We start from the raw sequence: 24,312 nt of genomic DNA, 5'->3' as shown, positions 1-24,312 counted from the left end.
GTATATTACACCAGGTATTTGCCGACGGAACCTGGCTGCGGGGCGGCCTCCAGGGTCCTCTGGGGGGCGCGGGGGGAGCTGGCCACAGGGGGTGCCCCCACGGTGGCCTGGCCTGCGATTGTGGCCCACCAATCCGCAGGCGGGCCTGTGCTATGGGGGCACTCTATTCTTCCACGTCGGCCGCTATGGTCCTCCGCAATGGCCGATGCGGAGATGAACTCTCCCTGCGTATGCACTGGGATGACGCCAGCACACGCTGGCACTCCCGCGCATGCGCCAACTCGCACCGGCCGGTGGAGGCCCTTCGGCGCCAGTTGGTGTGGCGCCAAGCCCCTTCCACGCCGGCCGGCGTGGCGCAAGCCACTCCGGCGCCAACCTAGCCCCTGAAGGTGCGGAGGATTCTGCACCTTTGGGGCGGCCCACGCCTGAGTGGCTCACGCCACTTCTCGGCACCGGAGTTGCCCGCCCCGTCGATTCCCGCAGAATACCGCCCATGATGTGCCAACCTTGTGAAGTTACAAAACAGGACTATGTCCGTGTCAAACGGTGGAAACAGCAAGCTATGGACAACAAAGGGATCAGATCTAAGCTCAGCTGCCCTGCCACATCCAGTCATGAATGGTGAACAATTAAACAACTAACAGGATGAGGAATCTCCACAAATATCCCCATCATCAACAATGGGGGAGTCTGGCACATCAGTAGAAATGACAAGGCTGAAAGATTTGCAACCATCACTCAGGTGCCACATGTATGATACATCTCAGCCTCCTCCTGAGGTCAGTGGCATCACAGAAGCCAGTCTTCAGTTAAATCAATTCATGCCACATAATATCAAGAAATGGCTGAAGGTGCTGAGTATAGCAAAGGCTATGAACGCTGACAACTTCTCAGCAGTATGTGACAGCCTTTAATCCAGACACAGAACAGAAAGGAAATGTTTTTAATTCTTTGCAAATCTGCGGAATCTTCATTTGGGAGCCAAACGTTTGAGCCCTAAGCACTTTAAGAAACTTTCTAACAATTCTACTTGCTCTTCAAAGTTTTCTATGAAATGCTGAATGCATTCAATGGATTGTTCCACTGTTCACAATGGGCAGACTGCACCCAGCCAGCTCATACTTGTAAAATTCAAAACACAGTCCCCAACATTAGATAATATTTGCTCAATAATCCTCAGCGTGCTAACAATTACACTGACAAGCAATTTAAGATCATCAAATCGGGCTCATAGTGTAGCATATTTGTGTGCAGTAGAATATTAATACACGGGTCTCCCCGAAAAAGCCAAGCATTTTGGAACATATAATAGTTGTGAAAGCAGACACCTTTCAATGATTTATAGAGCAGATGCTGTGGAGCACTGATGAATACCAATAAAATGTAGAATTAACAACATATCGTAGCCATTTAAACTTATACAATACCTAAAGGATTTGTTATTCTATGTCTGAGTTTTAAAAGAAAATATTCACAATTCCTGCTTCCACCCTCAAGATAGTTGCTGAAAATTCTAACACAGGTTATTAATTTTGCCACAATGTTGTTCCAGGTACCGAGGCTAAAATTTAATGCAATATCTAAACAACTTTTTACAGCTAAATGTAGGTGATAAATTTGTAGATCAATTGGTTAATATATAAATTAAGTAATTAAATCAATGAATTACCTTTGTGCCAAGCACTACAGCAAAGTGTTGTGCAATCTTAACCCAGAGTTTCTCACTGATTTGCAGATCATGAACCAGTTTGAGGCTTTGTTCCTCAATCACCTGCAAATAAAACAATGAATAAAGATCTCCAATGAAAGATTCAGGATTTCATCATATGCAACATTCCAACTAAACTTATATATGGCCTAGTCATCTAAAATGAAGATGTTTGTTTTGCATATTAGCAATTAGGAGGTGAACAAACTTTTACATTCTGATTTAGTACAGGGAGGACCTTCGTCTATTAATATATTATTTGGTCCCATGACAGATGCATTATTTATCCAATAAAGAAGGCCCTACCCAGATTCCATGTGACCCAGTGACAAACTTCTATGTTTAAAACTGGAACAGATTGACAGCTAAACTTTGGATTTTGCTGCATTGTTTTAATTCCTACATTTGTTATATAAAACAAAATAAAATAGCTGTATAAAATTAAAATTACTTTTCTTTTACTTGCAGGTGGGACAGGGGGTGGACATAAAGAAGAAAGTTATTCAATTAAGAGATAAAGTATGATGTGCAGAGTGATTTACCTTCAGTGCTAGGCTATAGGCTGCTTCATTCCACCAGTCTTTCTCCTGGGTTAAGTTATTTACTTGGGCAATCAATCTTTTTCTCTGCAATTCATACAACTGGTGATATTCATCCAGCATACTATGGGTATAAAAACAATTCAAATTATCTATTTTCCTCTGCTGTAATCATATAAGACTTTGGTTGCAGGTTGCGACTGCCTAATGGACTAACTACATGTGATGAATTCAGTAATTCTTGGGCAACTAAGAAATTATGGATAAATGTTTACTTGAGGGAAGAGCAAACTGCACAATACAGCTTTTCAAAAGTATATAGTTTGTTTCTTACCTCTATTGACTAAAGCTACAGAATTGAGAGAGGGATAAGGGAATTATGAAAATAGGAACTAGCAAATAAAGAGTTGGGATGTCTTGTTGAAGTTGTACAAGACATTGGTAAGACCACACATGGAACACTGTGTTCAGTTCTGGTCACCCTATTATAGGAAGGATATTGTTAAACTAGAAAGAGTGCAGAAGAGATTTACGAGGATGCTACCAGGACTTGATGGTCTGAGTTATAAGGAAAGGCTGGATAGGCTGGGGCTTTTTTCCAGGCTTAGGGGTGATCATATAGAGGTCTATAAAATAATGAGGAGCATCGATAAGGTAGATACTCACATTTTTTCCCAAAGGTAGAGAAGTCTAGAACTAGAGGGCATAGGTTTAAGGTGAGAGGGGAGAGATACAAAAGAGGCCAGAAGGGAAATGTTTTCACACAGAGGGTGGTGACCATCTGGAATGAGCTGCCAGAGGCAGTGGTAGAGGCGGGTACAATTAGTTCCTCTAAAAAACAGTTAGACAGTTACATGGGCAGGGTGGGTATAGAGGGATATGGGCCAAATGCGGGCAAGTGGGACTAGCTTAAAGATAGAAACTGGTCGGCATGGACAAGCTTGGCCGAAGGGTCTGTTTCCATGCTGTAAACATCTATGACTCTATCTATGACTCTATGATCTGATAAATGCAAAACTATGAAGAGAATTTGGCAAGAGACAAGCACACGGAGCAAATACGTGGCTTCCCAGGATAGGGGACTTCACATGGGTGCAGATGCCATAGACTGCACATGCATGGCTTTGGGAATGCCACATTTCAATGCTGAAATGCACCCCAATCAGACAAGATTCAATGTCCAGCTGTGTGCTACCATATCGAGTGCATCATGCAACAGTGATGCCTTTATTCTGCATCACTCTGTTGTACCATCAGCAGTTACATAGATATCAGCCGGGGAACACTTTGGTGGGACTGGTCATAATTCACTTACATTTAGAGCAGGTATCGACAAGGATAAACACAAATCAGGAATAGAAGTTCTCAATTCGATAAAAGCTAACTTTACCAAGCTGAGATGTGGACTGGAAATAGATAGTTGAGGATAAATAAATGTCAGATTAGTAGGATGCATTCAAGGAAGAGAAAGTGAGGGTTCAGAGAAAATATGCTCCCTTAAAAACGGTGAGACCTGTTATGTTCAGTGTTGTGGCCGCGGTAAAGACGCACACAGAACATCTAGTTCTTGACTAGTAAGATAGTTTATTAACAAATAAACATGTGGAAAGATAACTAAATAAACTATAATACAAACAGTAACGATTAGTGAATTCTCCTGTAGCTGCTTCTAATGTGACCTGCCTCTGATGGAGTCACATAGTGGATCCATGTCACCACCTGCTGGTCGGAGGTCATATATCTAAGTATATATTACTATGCATATGCATATCACCACATCCCCCTTCCTTTGGAAATGTGAATGTTTTAACAAATATAACTGTGCTCTACCAAACATGATATTCATAACAATTTCAAACATGTAACATATACAAATCTAACTGTGCTTTACAAAACATGATATGCATAACAATTTCAAACGTGTCTCTGTACACACAGTTCATTACACATTCCGTTTTTCAGGTTAACGGCATCTTCATGTTGGTCTCCTGAGCATTGACTGAATACGTTACTTTGTTTCATTCTTCGAAAAACCGGTTTTCTGTCTGGTCTTTGAGCTACCAACTCTTTCAGCCTCTTGAAATGATGCTTCCTACTCTGTGTGTGTTCTTGTACATTGGCCTTATTGTCGATGCTCATGTCTTCACTGTCGCGGCTACTACCCGGTCGAAAGGCTGTTTTCTCGACTCTTCTCTTGCCCTTCCTTCGTTTTTTTTTATAATCAGCTCTTTCCTTCTCCTTTTCTTCTGAGCTTTAGTGCCATCATTTTTAAGTTGGTGCAGTCCACATTCACATCTGCCTGTGCACCTAGAGCATTATTCTTGCTACTTGTCTCAGCCAAGGAATTAGCTGTTTCTGGATCCCTTGCTGCAAAAGCTGCTTCTGGATCTTCTGCTGTCGTAGCTGTTTCTCGCTCTTCTACGGTAATAGCTGTTTCAGGATCCTTTGTTGGATTGAGGCATTTTGGTTGATCCATGGTGCTTGCACTCGAATGCTGCACTGCATGCCAATCAACTGGTGAGGCATCTAATGTCGGCATACTTTCGAAGTTGCAGGCAAGTTTGCGACTTCAGGAATGATCTGCAAACCCTCACAGTAGCTTCATTGCAGTGTTAATGTAAGCCTACTTGTGACACTAATAAAGATTATCATTGTTATTATTAGATCAATGTCCTCAACATTAGGGATTACTTCTTCACTTTGTGTTTTAGTCTCAATTAGTGGCTCATCCCCATCTGATATAACGATACATGCTTCATCTGTTGTTAGAGAATTGTACGAAGATATACCTCTGTTCATGCTGTACGTTTTTTGATGGACTGGTGTCGAGTACTTGGAAATCCACTGCAGGACCTTTCCCATGGGCATAGGACAAACGTACTTCTCTGGAGCCAATTGCTCCAAAATGGGGATTATTTCTTCAGTTACTAGTTGGCTGCTCGTAGTTGGTTTGTTCTCAGTTAATTTGTCTGCTGTTGCAATCTCACTTTCAACCTGTACACCCTTCATCTTACAAATGTCACACTCATCATTCTCCTGCATAGATTGGATGCTTCTTGTTAGCACCTCTTCACTCATGTCAAATAAACTGAATAAACTTTCATGGTCTTTCTCTTCTGGCTCGTCATCCACTTCTTCACTTTCCTCATCAGAATCATCATCATCATAATCATCATCATTGTAATTATCATCTTCGTAATTATCATCGTAAACATTATTATTGTAATCATCACAATCATAATCATCATCAGCTTCTCCTGTGAAGTATAACATTGGTTGTGAGGGCAGCACGGTGGCACAGTGGATAGCACTGGGACTACGCCGCTGAGGACCCGGGTTCTAATCCCGGCCCTGGGTCACTGTCCGTGTGGACTTTGCACATTCTCCCCGTGTCTGTTTGGGTTTCACCCCCACAACCCAAAAGATGTGCAGGTTAGGTAGATTGGCGAAGCTACATTGTCCCTTAATTGAAAAAAAAACACAATAATTGGGTACTCGAAAAAAAAAATTTAAAACACTGCTCGTGGAATTATGTGTTCATGCAAGAAGTGAACAATTTCAAAGTCAGCAGCGAGTCTTGCCGCAGAACCTTCATCCAGTTCCCCACTGGAATGCACTGTCTGGGAGGGTGGTGGAGGTGGGATACCTCACATCCTTTAAAAAATACCTAGGTGAGCACTTGGCACATCATAACAATCAAGGCTATGGGCCAAGTGCTGGAAAATGAGATTAGGTAGGCAGGTCAGGTGTTCTTCATGCGTTAGTGCAGACTCGATGGACCGAAGGGCCTTTTCTGCACTGTATTATTCTGTGATTCTGTGACATTAGTTCAATGGAAGAGGCTTGTGAAGTTGCCAAAAGCGTAGTAAGTCTGATGATTGGCAGCATTTTTGAAATCAACAAATAAAAATAGAATGAGAGTAAACGAGCAGCAAACATAAAAATGGACTGTAAAAGCTTCTATAAGTACGTAGAAAGAAAATTAACAAAGACAAATATGGCCTCATAACAGAAGAGACAGGGAAATTTATAAAGAAATAGCGGAGAAACTAAACTGACAGAAGAAGGCAGAAAAAACCTTCCAGGAATATTCGAGAACCAAGGGATTCACGAAAATGTAGAGCAGAACTAATTAGCATTATGAAGATCGTTCTGGAGAAATTAATGGACTGAAAGTTGATACATCCCCAGGACCCAATGATCAGCATCCCAGAGTGTTGAAAGAGGTGGCTGTAGAGAGAGTTGATGCATTGGTGGTCACCTTCCAAAATTCTAAAGATACTGGAATGGGTCCTGCAGATTGGAATGCAGCAATGTAACCCCACTATTTAAGAAAGGAAGCGGTGGTATGTGGTATTGTCACTGGACTAATCCTCCAGAGACCCAAGATAATGCTCTGGGGTCCCGGATTCAAATCCCACCATCGCAGATAGTGAAATTTGAATTCAATAAAAATCTGGAATTAAACGTATAATGATGACTTTGATATATTGCTGATTGCATGAAACCCATCTGACTCACTAATTCAGGGAAGGAAATCCACCGTCCTTACTCGGGCTGGCCTATATGTGACTCCAGACCCACTCTTAACTGTCTGAAATGTCCTAGCAAGCCACTCAGTTCAAGGGCAATTAGGGATGGGCAACTAATGCTGACCCAGCCAGCGACACCCACATCCCAAGAACGAATAAAAAAAACACTGCAAGCCCAACTGATAATCTTAAATTGGTTTTCAGTGTAATAGATAATGTCAAATCTTAACATCCTTTTAAACCTAGCTAAGCTTCAGATCCCATATCCTTTATCCACAATAATGCATGCTTCTTCCTTGGTGGAACCTCATCCTCACATAGTTTTTCTTTTTAATCTACCATTTATCCGAGTATCTGCGTCAGATGCTGCAGGCTCACTTGGCATTTTTCTGGGCATCAAGCAATGCACCCGTTAGCTCCGCCTGTGTTTTCTCTATAGTCTTTGCCACCATGCGGTCCCGTTCTCGAAGTTCACCAAGTTCACTGAAAACAAGACACAGAATTGGTATAGAGCACATGATCTGTGATAAAGGAACAAATTACAATCTGAAGGACCAAGTCTACATGCTGTCCGTACAATTCCTAAAGTATGTTGCTGATCTTCAATAGCTGTGAACCAAATGTAATGATTTAGATGTCATTACTTACTAACTTAGTGTAAAAATTTTCATTTTCCAATGTGATACAGTATCAAATATTTCCCAGGGTTAATCCTTGGTCTGTGCTGAGTTCTGAGTTAACTCTCATTCGATGAGGTGACATGGAAAGCTACAATTGCCATATTGTCTATGTCCTGAGGAAAATCAGCCTAAATTTATACCCGCTGATCACTTATATTTAATCCTGCTGAAAATACATGTATAGGTCTCACAGGATTTTAGGACCAATAGCAGATTATCTGCTTATTATACATTTTGCTAGATTCTAATGATTGCAAAGGGAAATTGGGCAGATTACTGTGATGATCCTATACTGGCTGCTTCCCTCCTGGTAGTGAAAGTTAAAGGGCGGGATTCTCCGTTTGAGAAACTTAAGGCGCGATCTTCCCAAAAGTGAACAAAGTCCCCGAGCGCTTTAGCCTCGTGTTTCCCGATACTCACAGTGTCGAGAAACACATGATTAATCAACACAACTTACTTTGAATAAAGGACCTAAACGGGGAATGCCCCCTTTCTTACAACGGAGAGCTCTGCTCGCTGGAACTCCCCGTTGTAGCGAGAGATCGATAGGCCATTTTAAATGGCGCCCGATCTCCAAGACCCACAACAAAATCCCCGACGTCCCATCCAGCCCGAAAGCAACATGGGAGGATGCCCTCCCCCAACATCCAAGTGAACCCCCTATGCATTGTGATATCCCTGTGGCACGTGAGTTACCCCCTCCTGCCTACCAACACCACGCCAACCCGCAATCTCACCATGCATCTTCTTTTGTCTTGCAGGGTCACCACCAAACAAGGCGGAACCAGCTGGTTCCCACGCCCTGAGCCACAACCCCGCAAACCAGGCAAAGAGGTGGGACCGTCCAGGCTCCCAGCCGCAACCCCGTGGCACATGTCTGGGGACAACACCAACTTCTCGTGATTGCTGTAATCGGCACCCTCCACCATCCCAGGGACACTCACCTAGGTTGGGCACTTTAGTAAAGAGGCTCCCAGGGCACTGTCAGGTGCGCAACACACACATATGAAGCAGTACATCAGTTAGAGGTAGGAACCCTTGAGGGAGCGGAAGGTCTGGCCTGATCCCAGGGACTAGTTGCCATCCAGACAGGTCCAAAGCTTCTGGAAAGGGCGTTCCCATCTATGTTGGAGATGCAGTTGCAGAGCTGGGGACTACATGAGGGGCTGTCAGCAACAATCCAGCGCCTGCAGGTGCAGTTGGAGGAGTCCAACCACCTGCAGGAGCAGGAGGCATTGCCGACCATGCGTGCCAGCCAGGTTAACACAAAATGGGTGGCGTGCGCGGTGGAGGCCTTGGGTGCAAAGGCCATGGGTCAAGGGCACTCTGTGCGGGTGGTGGCTCAGGCACGGGACAAGGCAGCCATGTCACAGACATCCATGTACCAGGGTAACATGGACATTGCTACGGTTCTCCAGAGCGTGACTCTGGAGCGCCGCAAAGGGCCGTGGCTGTGGGCACAAAAGCATTGACCTGGCGATGGTTGACCTGAGCCGGACACTGAGGGATCTGGCATGGTCCCTGACTCATGTGGCCCAGTCCCAGAGGGACGTGGCATTGTCCTTGTGCTCCATGATGTCGAGCATAGACATCCTGGTCGAGATGAGAGTGGGCCTCCAGGACTGGCATCGTCAGGTAACGATGGAGCCACCAGAGCTTGCTCTAGCCGCACCCCTGTCCGAAGGAGTAGCTGGGGGCCATCGGGCACCCCATGGGAGGAGGAAGTGATGGAGCCCGTGTCAGTGACGCCCAAAGGGTGGTTGGCGGCAGAACACCGCAGCACCTCTGAATCTTCCCCACGTCTTCCTGGCTCATCCGATGGGCAGCGGCCAGAAAAGGGTGGCACCATACCACCTGTGACACCTGGAGGACTGTCAGCCCTATCCAGGCCCAAAAGCTCCACAGGATAGCTGCCAAAGGGGACCCAGGCCACAGGGTGGGATATGCAGTGGGCCGCCACCATTTCTGATGGCCTGCCTGGGTTAGGACACGTAAGAGTAGAAGGTTAGACACCAGTTAAGTTGGCACAGGTGCAGCTCATTAGGGTACAGTTATTGTACATTGCACTGTCACTAATAAACATGTTCACTGACGTTCTGAATTGCTTTGGGCCACTATGCGCAGTGTGTGAGGGATAGGCTGGGCTGGGTGAATAGGATGTGTCAGTTTGGTGTCAGTTTGAGAGGGCGAAGCGGGGGGGGGGGGGGGGGGGGGGGGGGGGGGGGGGAGCTGGTTTTGTGTGTGTGTGTGTGTATGAGGCCGATGATGTAGGGTGTGGGTGTTCGAGGACGCCGCACAGACATTGCACCCAGGGCAGTCGGGGGTGTCCCCAGTGACTGCCCTCGGAGGCAGTAGGGGCCTGGGCCAGAGACACGGACACGCTGTGTGGTAGCGCCTACCCAGGACGTTACCCGTCAATGGTCGGAAGTCCCCGCCTCCCTCTGCCCAGGACCCGCCCCTTGAAGGACTGTGGGCCCATCTCAGGACGGCCTCGGGTGACTGTTTGTGTGGAGTTTGCACTGTCTCCCTGTGTCTGCATGGTGCTCCGGTTTCCTCCCACAGTCCTAAAATGTGCAGATTAGGTGAGTTGGCCATGCTAAATTGCCCCTTAGTGTCCAAAAGGTTAGGTGGAGTTACTGGGTTACAGGGATAGGGTGGAAGCCTAGGCTTAAGTAGGGTGCTCTTTCCAAGGGTCGGTGCAGACACGATGGGCTGAATGGCATTCTTCTGCACTGTAAATTCTAAGTATGGCTAGCATGCATGCAGGGATCACCCGGGTGGACAGTGTTGTGTGACACTATGGCGGAGTCAAATTATGTCAGCCGCTGCAGAGCACCAGAGCTCATTGCAGAGTGAGTCGTCATCATCCTCCGCCCCATGGACCAGACCATGTTGTGGTGATAACCACTGTAGATATGCATACTTGCAGTAGGGGGATGTATGGCTGTACCTGTAATACAGGTTCCTCTGGTAATCCCCTGCCGGCTAGCTCCGCCCACAGCAAGACTGTGTATAAATATGCGTGTGAGTCACTCAGACCCTAGTCTACAGTTGCAGCCGGAGGAATAGCATCACACAGCAATAAAGCCTCGATTGTACATGTCTCTCGTCTTTGAGTGCAATTGTTAGCGCCACACACGTCCAACATGCTGTGGAGCATCTGGTGGGAAGCTCGGAAGGGGCTGGGGTTGCTGGGGTGGGGGATGGGGTGCAGGGAGAGGATGGGTGCGGGGAGTGATGTCTGTGTGGGGGCGGGGTTGTGGGGGTAGGACAAGACAGTTGAGCTGCCAGTGGCCAGACCTCCAAGGCCAGGCCCCCTCATCGGTGAACCTGGAGATGATCATGTTGTCCCGTATGCAGCGGCCATGGCGTACATATCTTGCGGCCTCTTGTGCCTAGCAGGGTCCCATACCCTCCCCATTCTGGCCCTCCTCCACATCCACCTCATCGGTTAAGGCATGCCGTTCCTCCACTGGGAGTCTGCACGTCCTCCCTGTGTGTGCGTGGGTTTCCTCCGGGTGCTCCGGTTTCCTCCCACAGTCCAAAGATGTGCGGGTTAGGTGGATTGGCCATGCTAAATTGCCCGTAGTGTAAGGTTAATGGGGGGATTGTTGGTATACGGGTTACATGGGTTTAAGTAGGGTGATCATTGCTCGGCACAACATCGAGGGCTGAAGGGCCTGTTCTGTGCTGTACTGTTCTATGTTCTATGCCATGGGTTCTCTGTGTGACACACAGGTTGTGCCTATCAATCCTGGGGCAGGATGGATGGGAGCAGGCGCACAGTGGGTAGACGGGGCTTAGTACAGCTGGTTTTCTTGCTGCGTGGTGGTGCCACTGGTGGGGCATCTGCTCTAGAGGGGGGCAGTGTGCCAGGGAGGTTGGCAAGAGCCATAGTGCACGTGTCTGCTATTTGGGCTGCACTTTGCACCCACCTGTTCTCCCTGCAGTGGGGCAGAGCTCGAATGATAGCACGGAAGGATGCCAACACCTGGTGGGCCGCAGGCTGCGCTGGGATACGCACGTCAAGTTTTTAAATATAAATTTAGAGTACCCAATAATTTTTTTCCAATTAAGGGGCAATTTAGCATGGTCAATTCACCTACCCTGCACATCTTTTTTGGGTTGTGGGGGTGAGACTCATGCAGACATGGAGAAAATGTACAAACTCAACACAGACAGTGACCCAGGGTCAGGATCAAACCCGGGTCCTCAGCACCATGATGCAACAGTGCTAACCACTGCACCACTGTGCTGCCCTGCGCACGTCCAGTTGATGGGTTGGCTGGGGTCGGGGAGTTCCTAGGTGGGTAGCCTGGGATTTCGGGGGCATTATGGGCCACAGTGGGCAGTCTGTCTGTGGAGTGCACAGCCAGATGGCAGCAATGGTATTCTGTGGCTAGACACCCTGGTCCTGGGGGAGACATCCCAAGCCCATGGCCCATGGCCCATCTCCTGGTCCCCCCTCCCGCTACGTCTCCTGGCCTTTGCAGTCGCCCCACAGCCAGTGGCACAACTGGCAGCCCACGGTTGCGTCTTTGGAGACATTTCTTGCCCCCTCTCTCACCCCCTGCAGCCACAGCCCCCGGTTCCCATTTTTAAATACCATGAGCGAACTGCGCCGGGGTCACCTCTGCCTGGTGGAGGTGGAGCATCACGGGAGGCGAGAGAATACCAGGTCAGGCCCGTTAATGATATGCTAATGGCTGTTACTGTACGATTTGTATGCCCACGCCGGCACGGGGTGTGGAACACACTCACACTGCTATTGAGGCACCGGAGCATGACCTTCTGTTGGGCACCCAGCACTGACCTTGATGTTCAGCTGATGCCCGATTCTGCGCCTGCTCGTGATTCACGAATCCGGCATTGGTGGACAGGGAATCCTGCCCAAAATCTACCTCTTGAAGTCCCCTCTCCCATATTCTCAATATACATCGCCACACGTGAAAACTATATATCTGGGCAAAGTACCGTAGTATCAGAACTGGACACCAGTGTAAACCACAAATGGAATGCATATCACATAATACCACACCATTAGCCCATTATTTTCCATCATTTCTTTTGAAGGACATAAAGGTTAATTTGAAATGCTTTAATGTAAGAGCTGGCTAATGACCAGCATGACCAGTTACTGACATACTGGTCATGCTGGTATACATGGGAAGTGATGTTTTGAAGGGAAGTTTAGCTTCCATTTTTCTGGGGACTATTCTTCCACAAAATGGTATTAGATGCCATTTCCAATATACTCAGAACTCAACAACCTCTAAGACTTAAAAATCCCCATTCTGATTTCTGATGGACCTTAGTATCCCCTTCCTTAGACTTGAAATGAAAAATGAAAATCGCTTATTGTCACGAGTAGGCTTCAAATGAAGTTACTGTGAAAAGCCCCTAGTCGCCACATTCCGGCGCCTGTTCGGGGAGGCTGTTACGGGAATCGAACCGTGCTGCTGGCTTGCCTTGGTCTGCTTTCAAAGCCAGCAATTAGCCCTGTGAGCTAAACAGCTAAACAGACTTCCTACTTGTACTACCAAAACTCAATGTACTGGGACTGTTGGATGATCCACATTAAGATTCACAATTATAATCCAGAGTGTCTTCTAAATAATGACTTCTTCAAATGGCCTGATTTTGCAATCAACCGTGAAAAAATTGTATTTGTGACGGATGTCAAAGGAAGCCGCCACAGAGATCTCGTGGTATGTTGGTGGATTTCCCCTTCCCAACCTCTGTTGAAACTTGTGTCAAAAGGATCTGTAAACATCCAGCAACAGTAACGTCATCAACCAGGTTAAGCAGCCTGTAGGTCACCTGTATTCACTTCTGCGACTTGAATTAATCGGCAAGGTTGTTTAACTTCATAGTCAAATCCAATCTTGTGAACCCCCCATTTACTTCTGTACTATTCTTGAGCTTTTGTCGTAACAGCCTCCCTGAACAGGCGCCGGAATGTGGCGACTAGGGGCTTTTCACAGTAACTTCATTTGAAGCCTACTCGTGACAATAGCGATTTTCATTTCATTTCATTTCATTTTTCAATTGGAAATTATTATTTCATTGGCAAACTGACTACTCCTGGCATCCTGTAAGAAACAGAATTTCTTGTTTGGCCCCTATGATTAAAATATATTACCTGTTAAGTTTTTCAACGGCATTTTGAAAGACAAACAGCTCCGTAATAAGTTGCTTGTCCAACACTCGTTGCATCATAATTTCATTGTGCATGCTATTCAGATGGCGAGGAATATAGTCCAATAAACTTACATATCTTTCTCTGGAAGGAAAAAGGAATCAAAATATTAGAATATACTTCAAACTGAAACATTAATCAAAATCGCCAGTTTTAAAAACTTGTTCTCTGCCTAATTTTGATTCATTTTACTTTCTTCTCTCGATATGGGCAAATTCAGCCACATCAAATGACATTTGCAGTCAAGTGAGTGAATGAATGCTTTGTCCACATGATTCTGCTAATTCCGTTGAACAATCAGCCATTATTTTGTAGGCTGCCATACCCTCAAACAATTGCTTGCCAATTTACTTTCCTTCATCCTGGGTAATCAACTCGTCACCTGTACATTAGTAAATACTAATTGTGGTGAATTATGCTGCATTGTAATTCACACTATATTGCATTGCGTTGTATTATGTCCTTGTGGGCTCTGTATGTGAGCCGTTGCGCGGCTCTGCCCATAGGGGGAGATGAGGAGCTTGTACTGGGCTTCACCGTTGGCTCCGCCCATGGCTCCGCCTATGGCTCCTCCCACTAACCGGAAGTATAAAGTGCTGCAGCCGTAAGCCTGCTCTCAGTTAATCTGGTCGCAGGCTGGCTCTGTTGTAAGACTATTAAAACCACAGTTTACTTCCAATCATGTGACTAGTGAATTGATGGTCGCATCAATTTAATAGCCTTAGAAAACTTGAAGCAAACTACTATGGAATCAGCCCTCAAACCTGATCGACTAGAACTCGACCCGCAAGCTGCAGAGGCGAAGGAAATCTTCCTACACTGGCTTCGATGTTTCAAGGCCTACCTGGCTGAATCAAGCACTTCCAAGACTACAGAGGAGCTGAAACTCAGGCTGTAACAGCCGCCCAGCATATGGGACTCGCGGTACATGATATATACGTTGCAGGGCTCAGATCTAACTATGTGCGCCAGCAATTGCTTGAGAAAGGGGCCCAGAACTTGGAGGACACTGTAGAGTTAGCTACAACTATGGAGGTCGCGTTCCGCAGTTTGAACTCATTCCCCGCGGACCAAGCGACCCCATCATGGGCCCCCGACCAGCGACTGCCCCAGGCCTGCGCCGCGCAGCCACCCACCCACTATGCAGCGCCAGTGTGCCATTTTTGTGGACAGCCCCAACACCCACGGCAGCACTGCCCGGCCCGCAATGCGACCTGCAGCAGCTGCGGTTGCAAAGGACACTATGCCCGAGTATGCCTGGCAAAGTCGAAAACTGCAAGCTCCCCCGCAGTCTAAAGAACTCGCCTCCCAAACTCACAGGCCCGCAGGCCCCATAATGCTGCAGCCTGTATGCCGACTCCGCCTCCACCCGACATGTGCAACTCGTGGGGGCCGCCATCTTGGCAAGCCTCCTCCACGCGGCCGGCCACGTGCGAGTCATGGGGGCCGCCATCCTGGACGCCATCTTCCTCGCCGCCCGCCACCTGCGATCCATGGGGGCGGCCATCTTGGGCTCCATCTTCTCCAGCCTCTGAACCTCATCTCGACGACTACGACCTCAGCGGTCAGTCATCACGGGCCCACTCCAGCACAGCTGATCGAGCCACCGTCTACCCGCAACTCAACGCAGTTACGTTGGACCAGTCGCGTCCAAAGCACCCCCAGAGCTCAATGATGTCCGTTAAAATCAACGGGTACAGGACACCGTGCCTCTTCGACTCCAGGAGCACCGAGAGCGTCGTACATCCTGACCTGGTAAGACGCTGTTTGCTCCCTATCTTCCCTGCATGGCAAACTATCTCCCTCGCCTCGGGCTCACACTCTGTCCACATACAAGGGCGCACTGTCGTGACCCTAACGATTCAGGGCACCAGCTATGCTAATTTCCAGCTGTACGTACTCCCCGACCTCTGCGCCCCACTCTTATTGGACTCGACTTCCAATGTAATCTCAAGAGCCTCACACTCAGCTTCGGCGGACCCCTACCTCCATTCACTATCTGCAGTCTAGCGACGCTAAAAATGGACCCCCCTCCACTCTTTGCTAACCTCACTCCGAACTGAAAACCCGTAGCCACTCGCAGCAGGCGGTATAGCCTGCAGGACAGGGTATTTATTAGAGCCGAAGTGCAGCGGCTCCTACATGAGGGAGTCATAGAGGCCAGTAACAGCGCCTGGAGAGCCCAGGTGGTGGTCGTCAAGACCGGGGAAAAGTTCTGAATGGTAGTGGATTATAGCCAAACCATTAACCGGTTCACGCTCCTCGATGCGTACCCCCTCCCCAGGATTGCAGACATGGTTAATCAGATCGCCCAGTACCGCATATTCTCCACGGTGGATCTGAAGTCTGCATACCACCAGCTCCCAATCCGCCCGGAGGATCGCCACTAGACGGCGTTCGAGGCAGATGGCCGCCTCTTCCATTTCCTCCAGGTCCCCTTTGGCATCACGAATGGGGTCTCGGTGTTCCAACGAGCAATGGACCGAATGGTGGACCAGTACGGGCTGTGGGCCACGTTTCCGTACTTGGATAATGTCACCATCTGCGGCCATGATCAGCAGGACCACAACGCCAACCTCCATCGTTTTCTCCAAACCGCCCAGAAACTCAACCTCACTTATAATACGGAGAAATGCGTTTTCCGCACTACCAGGCCAGCCATCCTCGGCTATGTCGTGGAAAACGGAGTCCTGGTCCCCAACCCGGACCACATGCGCCCCCTCTTACAACTCCCTCTCCCTCATTGCCCCAGGGCCCTCAAGAGGTGCCTGGGATTTTTCTCTTATTATGCCCAGTGGGTACCCCAGTATGCAGACAAAGCCCGCCCACTATTTATGACCACACTCTTCCCACTGTAAGCTGAGGCCCGCCAGGCATTCAACTGCATCAAGGAGGACATCGCCAAAGCCGCCATGCGGGCGGTGGATGAATCCGTCCCCTTCCAGGTGGAAAGCGACGCCTCAGCGGTCGCTCTCGCCGCCACTCTGAATCAGGCAGGGAGTCTTCTGCCGAACCCTCTCCGCTTCAGAACTTCGACACTCCTCAGTCGAAAAGGAAGCTCAAGCCATTGTGGAAGTCGTACGGCACTGGAGGCACTACCTCGCAGGTAGGAGGTTTACCCTCATCACCGACCAAAGATCGGTTGCCTTCATGTTTGACAACTCGCAAAGGGGCAAAATTAAAAATGATAAAATCCTGCGGTGGAGGATCGAACTCTCCACCTACAATTACGATATTATGTAGCGACCGGGGAAGCTCAACGAGCCCCCAGATGCCCTGTCCCACAGCACGTGCGCCAGCGTGCAAGACTACCGCCTGAAAGCTATCCACAATGGCCTCTGCCACCCGGGGGTCACCCGGCGCGCCCACTATGTCAAAGCCCGAAATCTGCCTTTCTCCACCGAGGAGGTAAAAGCCATCACCAGGGATTGCCCGATCTGCGCGGCGTGCAAACCGCACTTCTATAGACCAGACAAGGCCCACCTGGTAAAGGCCTCCCGGCCTTTTGAACGCTTGAGCATCGATTTCAAAGGGCCACTTCCCTCGACCAATCTAAATGTGTACTTTCTGAACGTCATCGATGAGTTCTCCCGCTTCCCCTTTGCCATCCCATGCCCCGATATGACCTCCCACATAGTCATCAGAGCCCTGCACAGCATCTTCACCCTGTTCGGTTTCCCCAGCTACGTACACAGCGACAGGGGTTCGTCCTTTATGAGCGACGAGCTGCGTCAGTACCAGCTCGACAAAGGCATCGCCTCGAGCAGGACTACCAGCTACAACCCAAAGGGGAACGGTCAGGTGGAGAGGGAGATCGCGACGGTCTGGAGGACCGTCCTACTGACCCTCCGGTCCAGGAATCTCCCGACCTCCCATTGGCAGGAGGTCCTCCCCGACGCGTTCCATGCAATTAGGTCCCTCCTGTGCACCGCCACCAACCAGACCCCTCACGAACGACTATTTGTTTTCTCTAGGGGCACTACCACGGGGGCTTCGCTCCCATCCTGGTTGAGGACACCGGGCCCGGTTCTCCTCCGGAAGCACGTCCGGGCACACAAAACAGATCCGCTAGTAGAGAGAGTGCTACTACTTCATTCGATCCCCCAATACGCCTTCATTGAATACCCTGACGGCCGTCAGGACACCGTTTCCCTCCGGGACCTGGCGCCTGCGGGATCCACCACCACCACCGCCGAGGTACCCCTCTCACTACACACCATCCAACCCTCCACGCCCTGCGCCCCCGCGCCTATAGGTTCCCTGCCCACGCTCCGCGCCCCCGCGCCTATAGGTTTCCTGCGCCCCCCCATCGCCCGTCGAACCGGTCAGGAATGAAGCTCGGGCCGAAACGCCCCCGGAGTCCACCCTCATACCCACACTGACCGTCACCACCCAGCCATATGAAGAAGCTGCAACCCCGGTGCTCCGCCAATCCCAAAGGATGACTCGGCCACCAGACCGACTCAATTTGTAGACCCATCACCCCCGCTGGACTTGATTTTTTTACAGGGGGTGAATGTGGTGAATTATACTGCATTGTAATTCACATCGTATTGCATTGTGTTGTATTATGTCCTTGTGGGCTCTGTATGTAAGCCGTTGCGTGTCTCTGCCCATAGGGGGAGAGGAGGGCTCTGCCCATGGCTCCTCCCACTAACCGGAAGTATAAAGTGCTGCAGACGTAAGCCTGCTCTCAGTTCCTCTGGTCACAGGCTGGCTCAGTTGCAAGACAATTAAAACCACAGTTTACTTCCAATCGTGTGTCTAGTGAATTGATGGTCGCATCACTAATTAAGAGTAAAAAACCAGAATGAGATGATGGCAGACTTTGTACATTTGTGAAGCTGGATTCTCCGATTCTGCGGCTATGTCCGCAGGATCCATCTGGTGTTAAGACCAAATGTCGGCGGCATCCCTGCACCGCCCAGTGGAGGGCAAGCAGCCGTGCCACATATAGCTCCCTTTACCTGCCGATACAGACGCAGAATGGCCGAGTCGCTGGCCGCGCATGGTGGTGGCCGCACCGTACAGCATGGTGCTAGCCATGCGAGGACCTGGCCTGCCAAAAACTGTCCCCCTGTAACTCCCCTTGCCACCCACAGGCCACCCGCCACCAGTCCCCCCAGTCCCCATCAAGCTCCCCCTGCCAGCGGAACAGGTTCCCCCCCCCGACTGTGGCGGCGTTGGACACAGACCGCAGCCACCATGCGAGGTGCCCGGACGTTGTGAGAACACACGTCCTGAGGCCATCCCAACGGCATGTAGCATTTACCAATTGGCCAGGCCTCACACTGGCGCAAATTAGTACTGGTCTCCAAAAATGGACACCAGGCGTGATGGCCATGCCAGGGGGCTCGGAGATCATTGGAGCCCCCTGGGTGGTCGGGGACAGGGCAGGGCAGTGAACAGATATCACAAGCCATAGATGGGTACATTACCAACAACCAGAATGGAGAGGTCTCACCCTCCATGTTCTGGGAGGCACTGAAGGCGGTCATAAGGGGAGAAACTATTGCGTTCATGGCACGCAAAGATAGGAATGAGAGGGCGCTAGGCAACTGCTAAACTATCCCATTTTGGAGATAGATCAGTGGTACTCCATGTCCTCGACCACAAAAGTATTGGCAGAGAGGAAAAAGCTACAAATGGACTTTGACCTGCTCTCCACTGGGAAAGCAGTGCACCAGCTCGGCCAGACATGGTGGCCTTTTACGATCATGGAGACAAAGCCATCCGCCTGCTTGCCCACCAGTTGGGAAAGCAGGAAGCCACGAAGGAAATAAATCAGGTAAAAGACATGAGCAGCAAGCTAGTCACAGTGCCAGAACAAATCAATGAAGCCTTTATAACCTTCTACTGGGAGCTGTACAGTGGGGGACTCGAAGATGAAGCGGTTCCTCAACGGAGTGGACATGTCAGTCCTGAGAGAAGATAGGGGATGGGGCCTGGGAGCACCATTCGTATTGGGGGAAGTCATGAAGAGCATTCACTCCATGCAGATGGGGAAGGCGCCGGGGCCGTACGGTTTCCCGGTGGACGTCTATAAAGATTTTGCACCAGCACTGGCCCCACACCTGCGGGAAATGTTTGCAGACTCACTAGCAAGGCGAATCCTTCTGCCAACATGATGTGGAGATGCTGGCGTTGGACTGGGGAGAGCACAGTAAGAAGCCTTACAACACCAGGTTAAAGTCCAACATGTTTGTTTCAAACACTAGCTTTCGGAGCACTGCTCCTTCACCTGAGGACTATGGACCAGGCTTGATGCAGCCAGATAGAACGCTTTCTATGGTGCATCTGTAAAAATTGTTAAGAGTCATTGTAGACATGCCGAAGTATAGGCGCTGTTGTGCTTTCTTGGTCGTGGGTGGGTGGACCCTGACAGATGGTTGGCGATGTGCTAGAAATTTGAAGCTGTCAACCATCTCCACCTCAGCACCATTGATGCAGACAGGGGTGTGTATGATACTTTGCTTCCTGAATTCAATGATCAGCTCTTTAGTTTTGTTAACATTGAGGGAGACATTGCTGTCATTACACCATACCACTATGTTCTCTATCTCCTTCCTGTACTCTGACTCATCATTGTTTGTGATACAACCCACTATGGTCCTGTCATCAGCAAACTTGTAGATGGAGTTGGAGTCAAATTTTGCCACACAGGCGTGTGTGTAGGCAGAATGGTAGGCAAGGCAGTGTATTGAGGACTATTGTGAAGGAGGTGTTGTTGTTTGTCCTTACCGATTATAGTCTATAGTTCAGAAAGTTGAGGATCCATTTCCAGAGGGAGGAGCCAAGTCCTAGGTCTTGGAGTTGTGATATGAGATTGGCTGGGATTATAGAGTTGAAGGTGGAACTGTAGTTAATATTAGGAGTCTGATGTAGGAGTCCTTGTTGTTAAGATGCTTCAGGGATCATTGCAGGGTCAGGGAGATAGTGTCAGCTGTGGACCAGTTGCGGCGGTATGCAAATTGAAGTGGATCAAGGCATTCTGGGAGTATGAGTTAATGTATTTCATGACCAACCTCTCAAAGCACTTCATAATGATAGATGTCAAAGCCACTGGACGGTAGTCATTGAGGCAAGTTGCCTGGTTCTTCTTTGGCACCGGTATGATGATGGTCTTCTTGAAGCAGGTGGGAACTTCAGGGTGGAGTGGAGAGAGGTTGAAGAAGTCCACGAACACACCCGCCAGTTGGTCCACACAAGATCTGAGTGCATGACCAGGTACTCAGTCAGGACACATTGCTTTCCGCGGGTTCATTTTCCAGAAGGTCGATCTGACTTTGCTAGCTGTGATTGTAGATATGGGTGTTTCCGAGGCTGCTGGGGAAATTGACAGCGGTTTGATGGTTTCCTGCTCGAACCGAGCATAGAATGCATTGAGTTCCTCAGGGAGGGGTGCGCTGCTGCCAGAGATTCTACTCGGTTTGCTTTGCAGCCTGTTATTTTGTTTAAGCCTTGCCACAATCGACAAGATACTGTGACCTTAGTCTGTGACTCTAGGTACTGAAGCGGTTTGGGTTTGGGCCAATGTTCAGCCCCTGGGTGGAACTACTGTTCTGCGCTTCCGTGGCGAGCGTACGGCCAAACACTACCAGTTTTGAATACTTCCAGCTGCACAGAGGCATGAGACAGGGATTCCCATTGTCCCCGCTGATGTTTGCTTTGGCAATTGAGCCACTGGCGATCGCTCTCAGAACGGTGAGGTAACCAAAGGGGAGATAGAGAGCACAGAGTCTCACTCTACGCAGATGGCCTGCTCCTCTACATCTCGAATCCCCTCGCCAGCATGGAAGGAATAATGAAACTGCTGAAGGAGTTCTGAGCCTTGTCAGGTTACAAGCTTAAGTAAGAGCAAAATCTTCCCTGTGAACCCAAAAGGGGAATGAGCAGAGCTAGGGGTCTGCCAATCAAACAGGCCCAGACCAAATTCCGCTACCTGGGTTTCCAAATAGCCCATGACTGGACACGGACCCGCAAGTGGAACCTGATGAGTTTAGTGGAGGAAATTAAGAGGGACCTGCAAAGGCGGGGCGCACTCCCACCCTTCTTTGCAGGGAGAGTGCAGACAATCAAGATGAACATGCTGCCCAGGTACCTCTTCTGTTCTGATCCCTCCCTATCTACATCCCTGTGGTGAATGTATTAAGACAGCAAAATTCACCACTGTATTGCATTGTACTATGTTGTTGCCCTTGCGGGCTCCACCTATTGAACCATTGTATTGTATTACACCACTTTGTATCATGTTGGTGCCTTTGTGGGCTCCGGCCCTGGCTCTGCCCCTTGAGGGGAGGTATATAAAGCTGCTGCCCTGCAGGTGGCTCTCAGTGCAGAGCAGTCACAGGCAGGCACAGTTCTAGCTGATTAAAGCCACAGTTCACTTCAACTCTCCATCTCGTGTGGATTGATGGTCGCATCAATTTCATCAGCTACAACATCGCGATGGAAGCAGCCCTCAAACCTGACCGACTGGAACTCGACCCACAGGCAGCTGAAGCCAAAGGGTTTTTTTTGCAATGGCTCCGATGCTTCAAGGCCTACCTCACCTCCTCCTCCTCGCCCTCCGTCACCGACGAACAGAAGCTGAGCCTCCTCCACGCCCGGGTAAGCCATCAAATCTCCGTGGAAATCAAGGAAGCAACAACACATGCAGACGCGGTTGCGATCCTGAAGCAATACGTGAGGCCGGTGAACGAAGTGTGCGTGAGGCATCTCATCGCCACTTGCCGCCAACGCCCCGGGGAGTCGCTGGAGGAGTACCTAAGCGACCTGAAAGTACTCGTGTGAAGCTGCAACTACAAAGTCGCCACGGCCTCACAACACATGGAACTCGCCATCCGGGATGCCTATGTGGCTGGAGTCCGGTCCAACTACGTCAGACATCGCCTGCTTGAGAAGGGCACCCTCGACCTAGAAGAGACGGTAAAACTAGCCACCTCCCTAGAAGTAGCGTTTCAGAGCCTCAATGCTTTCCCCTCCGACCACGCAACCCCCTCCTGTACACCCAACCAGAGAGTACCCCAGGCCTGTGCCACGCAGCTGCCCGCCCAACCCGGGGGACTACCCTGCTACTTCTGCAGCCAACACCAGTACCCCAGGCAGCATTGCTCGGGTCGGAACGCAAACTGTAGCGACTGCGGCAAGAAAGGACACTTTGCCAAAGTTTGCCTGGCCAGGTCCAAGTCCTCCAAATCACAGGCCCAGCTCTCAGACTAAGAGGCCCGCAGACCCCGCAGTGTGGCTGCGTGCCTGCCGGTTCCTCCCCCTTCAGACGCGTCACCCACCTCATGTTGTCCGTGGGGGCAGCCATCTCCGACTCTACACAACACGTGCGACTCACGGGGGCCGCCATCTTGGCCGCCATCTTCATCGATGCTCGACACGTGCGGCCGACGGGGGCCGCCATCTTGGGACCACACCACCACCTCTGACCACGCCGGCTACCTGCAACTCGGCATGGTCACCCTTGACCAGTCATGCCCAAAGCACCTCCGGAACTCCATGGTGACCGTCTGGGTCAATGGACATGAAACGCCTTGCCTGTTTGACTCCAGGAGCACGGGGAGCATCGTACACCCAGACACGGTACTTCAAACAATCTCCCCTGCACTTCAAACAATCTCCCTCGCTTCTAGATCGCACTCAGTGCAAACCCGGGGGTATACTGTCGCGAACCTCGCGATACAGGGCATCGAATACGCAAACTTTAAATTATATGTACTCCCCGATCTCTGCGCTCCTCTTCTGTCTGTTGGGACTGGACTTCCAATGTAACCTGAGGAGCCTGACCCTAAAGATCGGCGGGCCCTTACCCCCTCTCACCTTTTGTAGCCTCGCGACCCTGAAGGTCGACCCACCCCTGCTCTTCGCAAATCTCATTGCCGACTGTAAACCCGTTGCCACCAGAAGCAGGCGGTACAGTATCCAGGACAGGACTTTTATCAAGTCCGAGGTCCAGCGGCTCTTGCGGGAAGGGATCATCGAGGCCAGTAATAGCCCCTGGGGCGCTCAGGTGGTGGTTACCAGGACCGGGGAAAAGAACAGGATGGTTGTAGACTACAGCCAAACAATAAACCGGTACACGCATCTGGATGCGTACCCCCTCTCCTGGATAGCGGACATGGTCCGCATACCACCAGCTCCCAATCCACCCGGAGGACCACCACTACACAGCTTTTGAGGCAGACTGCCACCTTTTCCACTTCCTCCGGGTCCCCTTCGGCGTCACAAACGGGGTCTCGGTCTTCCAAAGATCGATGGACCGAATGGTGGACCAGTACGGGCTGCGGGCCACATTTCCGTCCTTGGACAACGTCACCATCTGTGGCCATGACCAGCAGGACCATAACGCCAACCTTCAGAAGTTTCTCCAAACCGCCCAAGCCCTCAACCTCACTTACATCAAGGAGAAATGCGTTTTCCGCACAACCCGACTAGTCATCCTCGGCTATGTCGTGGAAAACGGTGTCCTAGGGCCCGACCCCGACCGTATGAGCTCCCTCCTGCAACTCCCCCTCCCCACTGCCCCAAGGCCCTGAAAAGATGCCTCGGGTTCTCTTCCTGTTATGCCCAGTGGGTCCCCAACTATGCGGACAAAGCCCGCAGACTGATCAAAGCTACCATCTGCCCACTGGCGGCTGAGGCTGAA

At 49.9% G+C, this 24,312-nt stretch overlaps 1 protein-coding gene across 6 annotated transcripts in view; it reads right to left on the bottom strand.

Moving 5' to 3' along the window:
• Nucleotides 1-24,312, bottom strand: part of axdnd1 (axonemal dynein light chain domain containing 1) — a 314,107-nt gene that overhangs the window by 197,816 nt on the left and 91,979 nt on the right. For all 6 annotated transcript variants that reach the window (XM_038794662.1, XM_038794663.1, XM_038794660.1 and 3 more), the window contains exons 11-14: nucleotides 13,602-13,742; nucleotides 7,158-7,262; nucleotides 2,251-2,371; nucleotides 1,670-1,771 (exon numbers count right to left, since the gene is read on the bottom strand). In XM_038794662.1, coding sequence (XP_038650590.1) covers nucleotides 1,670-1,771; nucleotides 2,251-2,371; nucleotides 7,158-7,262; nucleotides 13,602-13,742 — 469 coding nt within the window. The remainder of the gene's footprint in view (nucleotides 1-1,669; nucleotides 1,772-2,250; nucleotides 2,372-7,157; nucleotides 7,263-13,601; nucleotides 13,743-24,312) is intronic.

This window comes from Scyliorhinus canicula, chromosome 4, assembly GCF_902713615.1.
Source record: "Scyliorhinus canicula chromosome 4, sScyCan1.1, whole genome shotgun sequence".
Classification (NCBI taxonomy): Eukaryota; Metazoa; Chordata; class Chondrichthyes; order Carcharhiniformes; family Scyliorhinidae; genus Scyliorhinus; species Scyliorhinus canicula.
The sequence above is the reverse complement of the archived record's forward strand: the minus strand, read 5'-3'. Positions and strand labels throughout refer to the sequence as shown.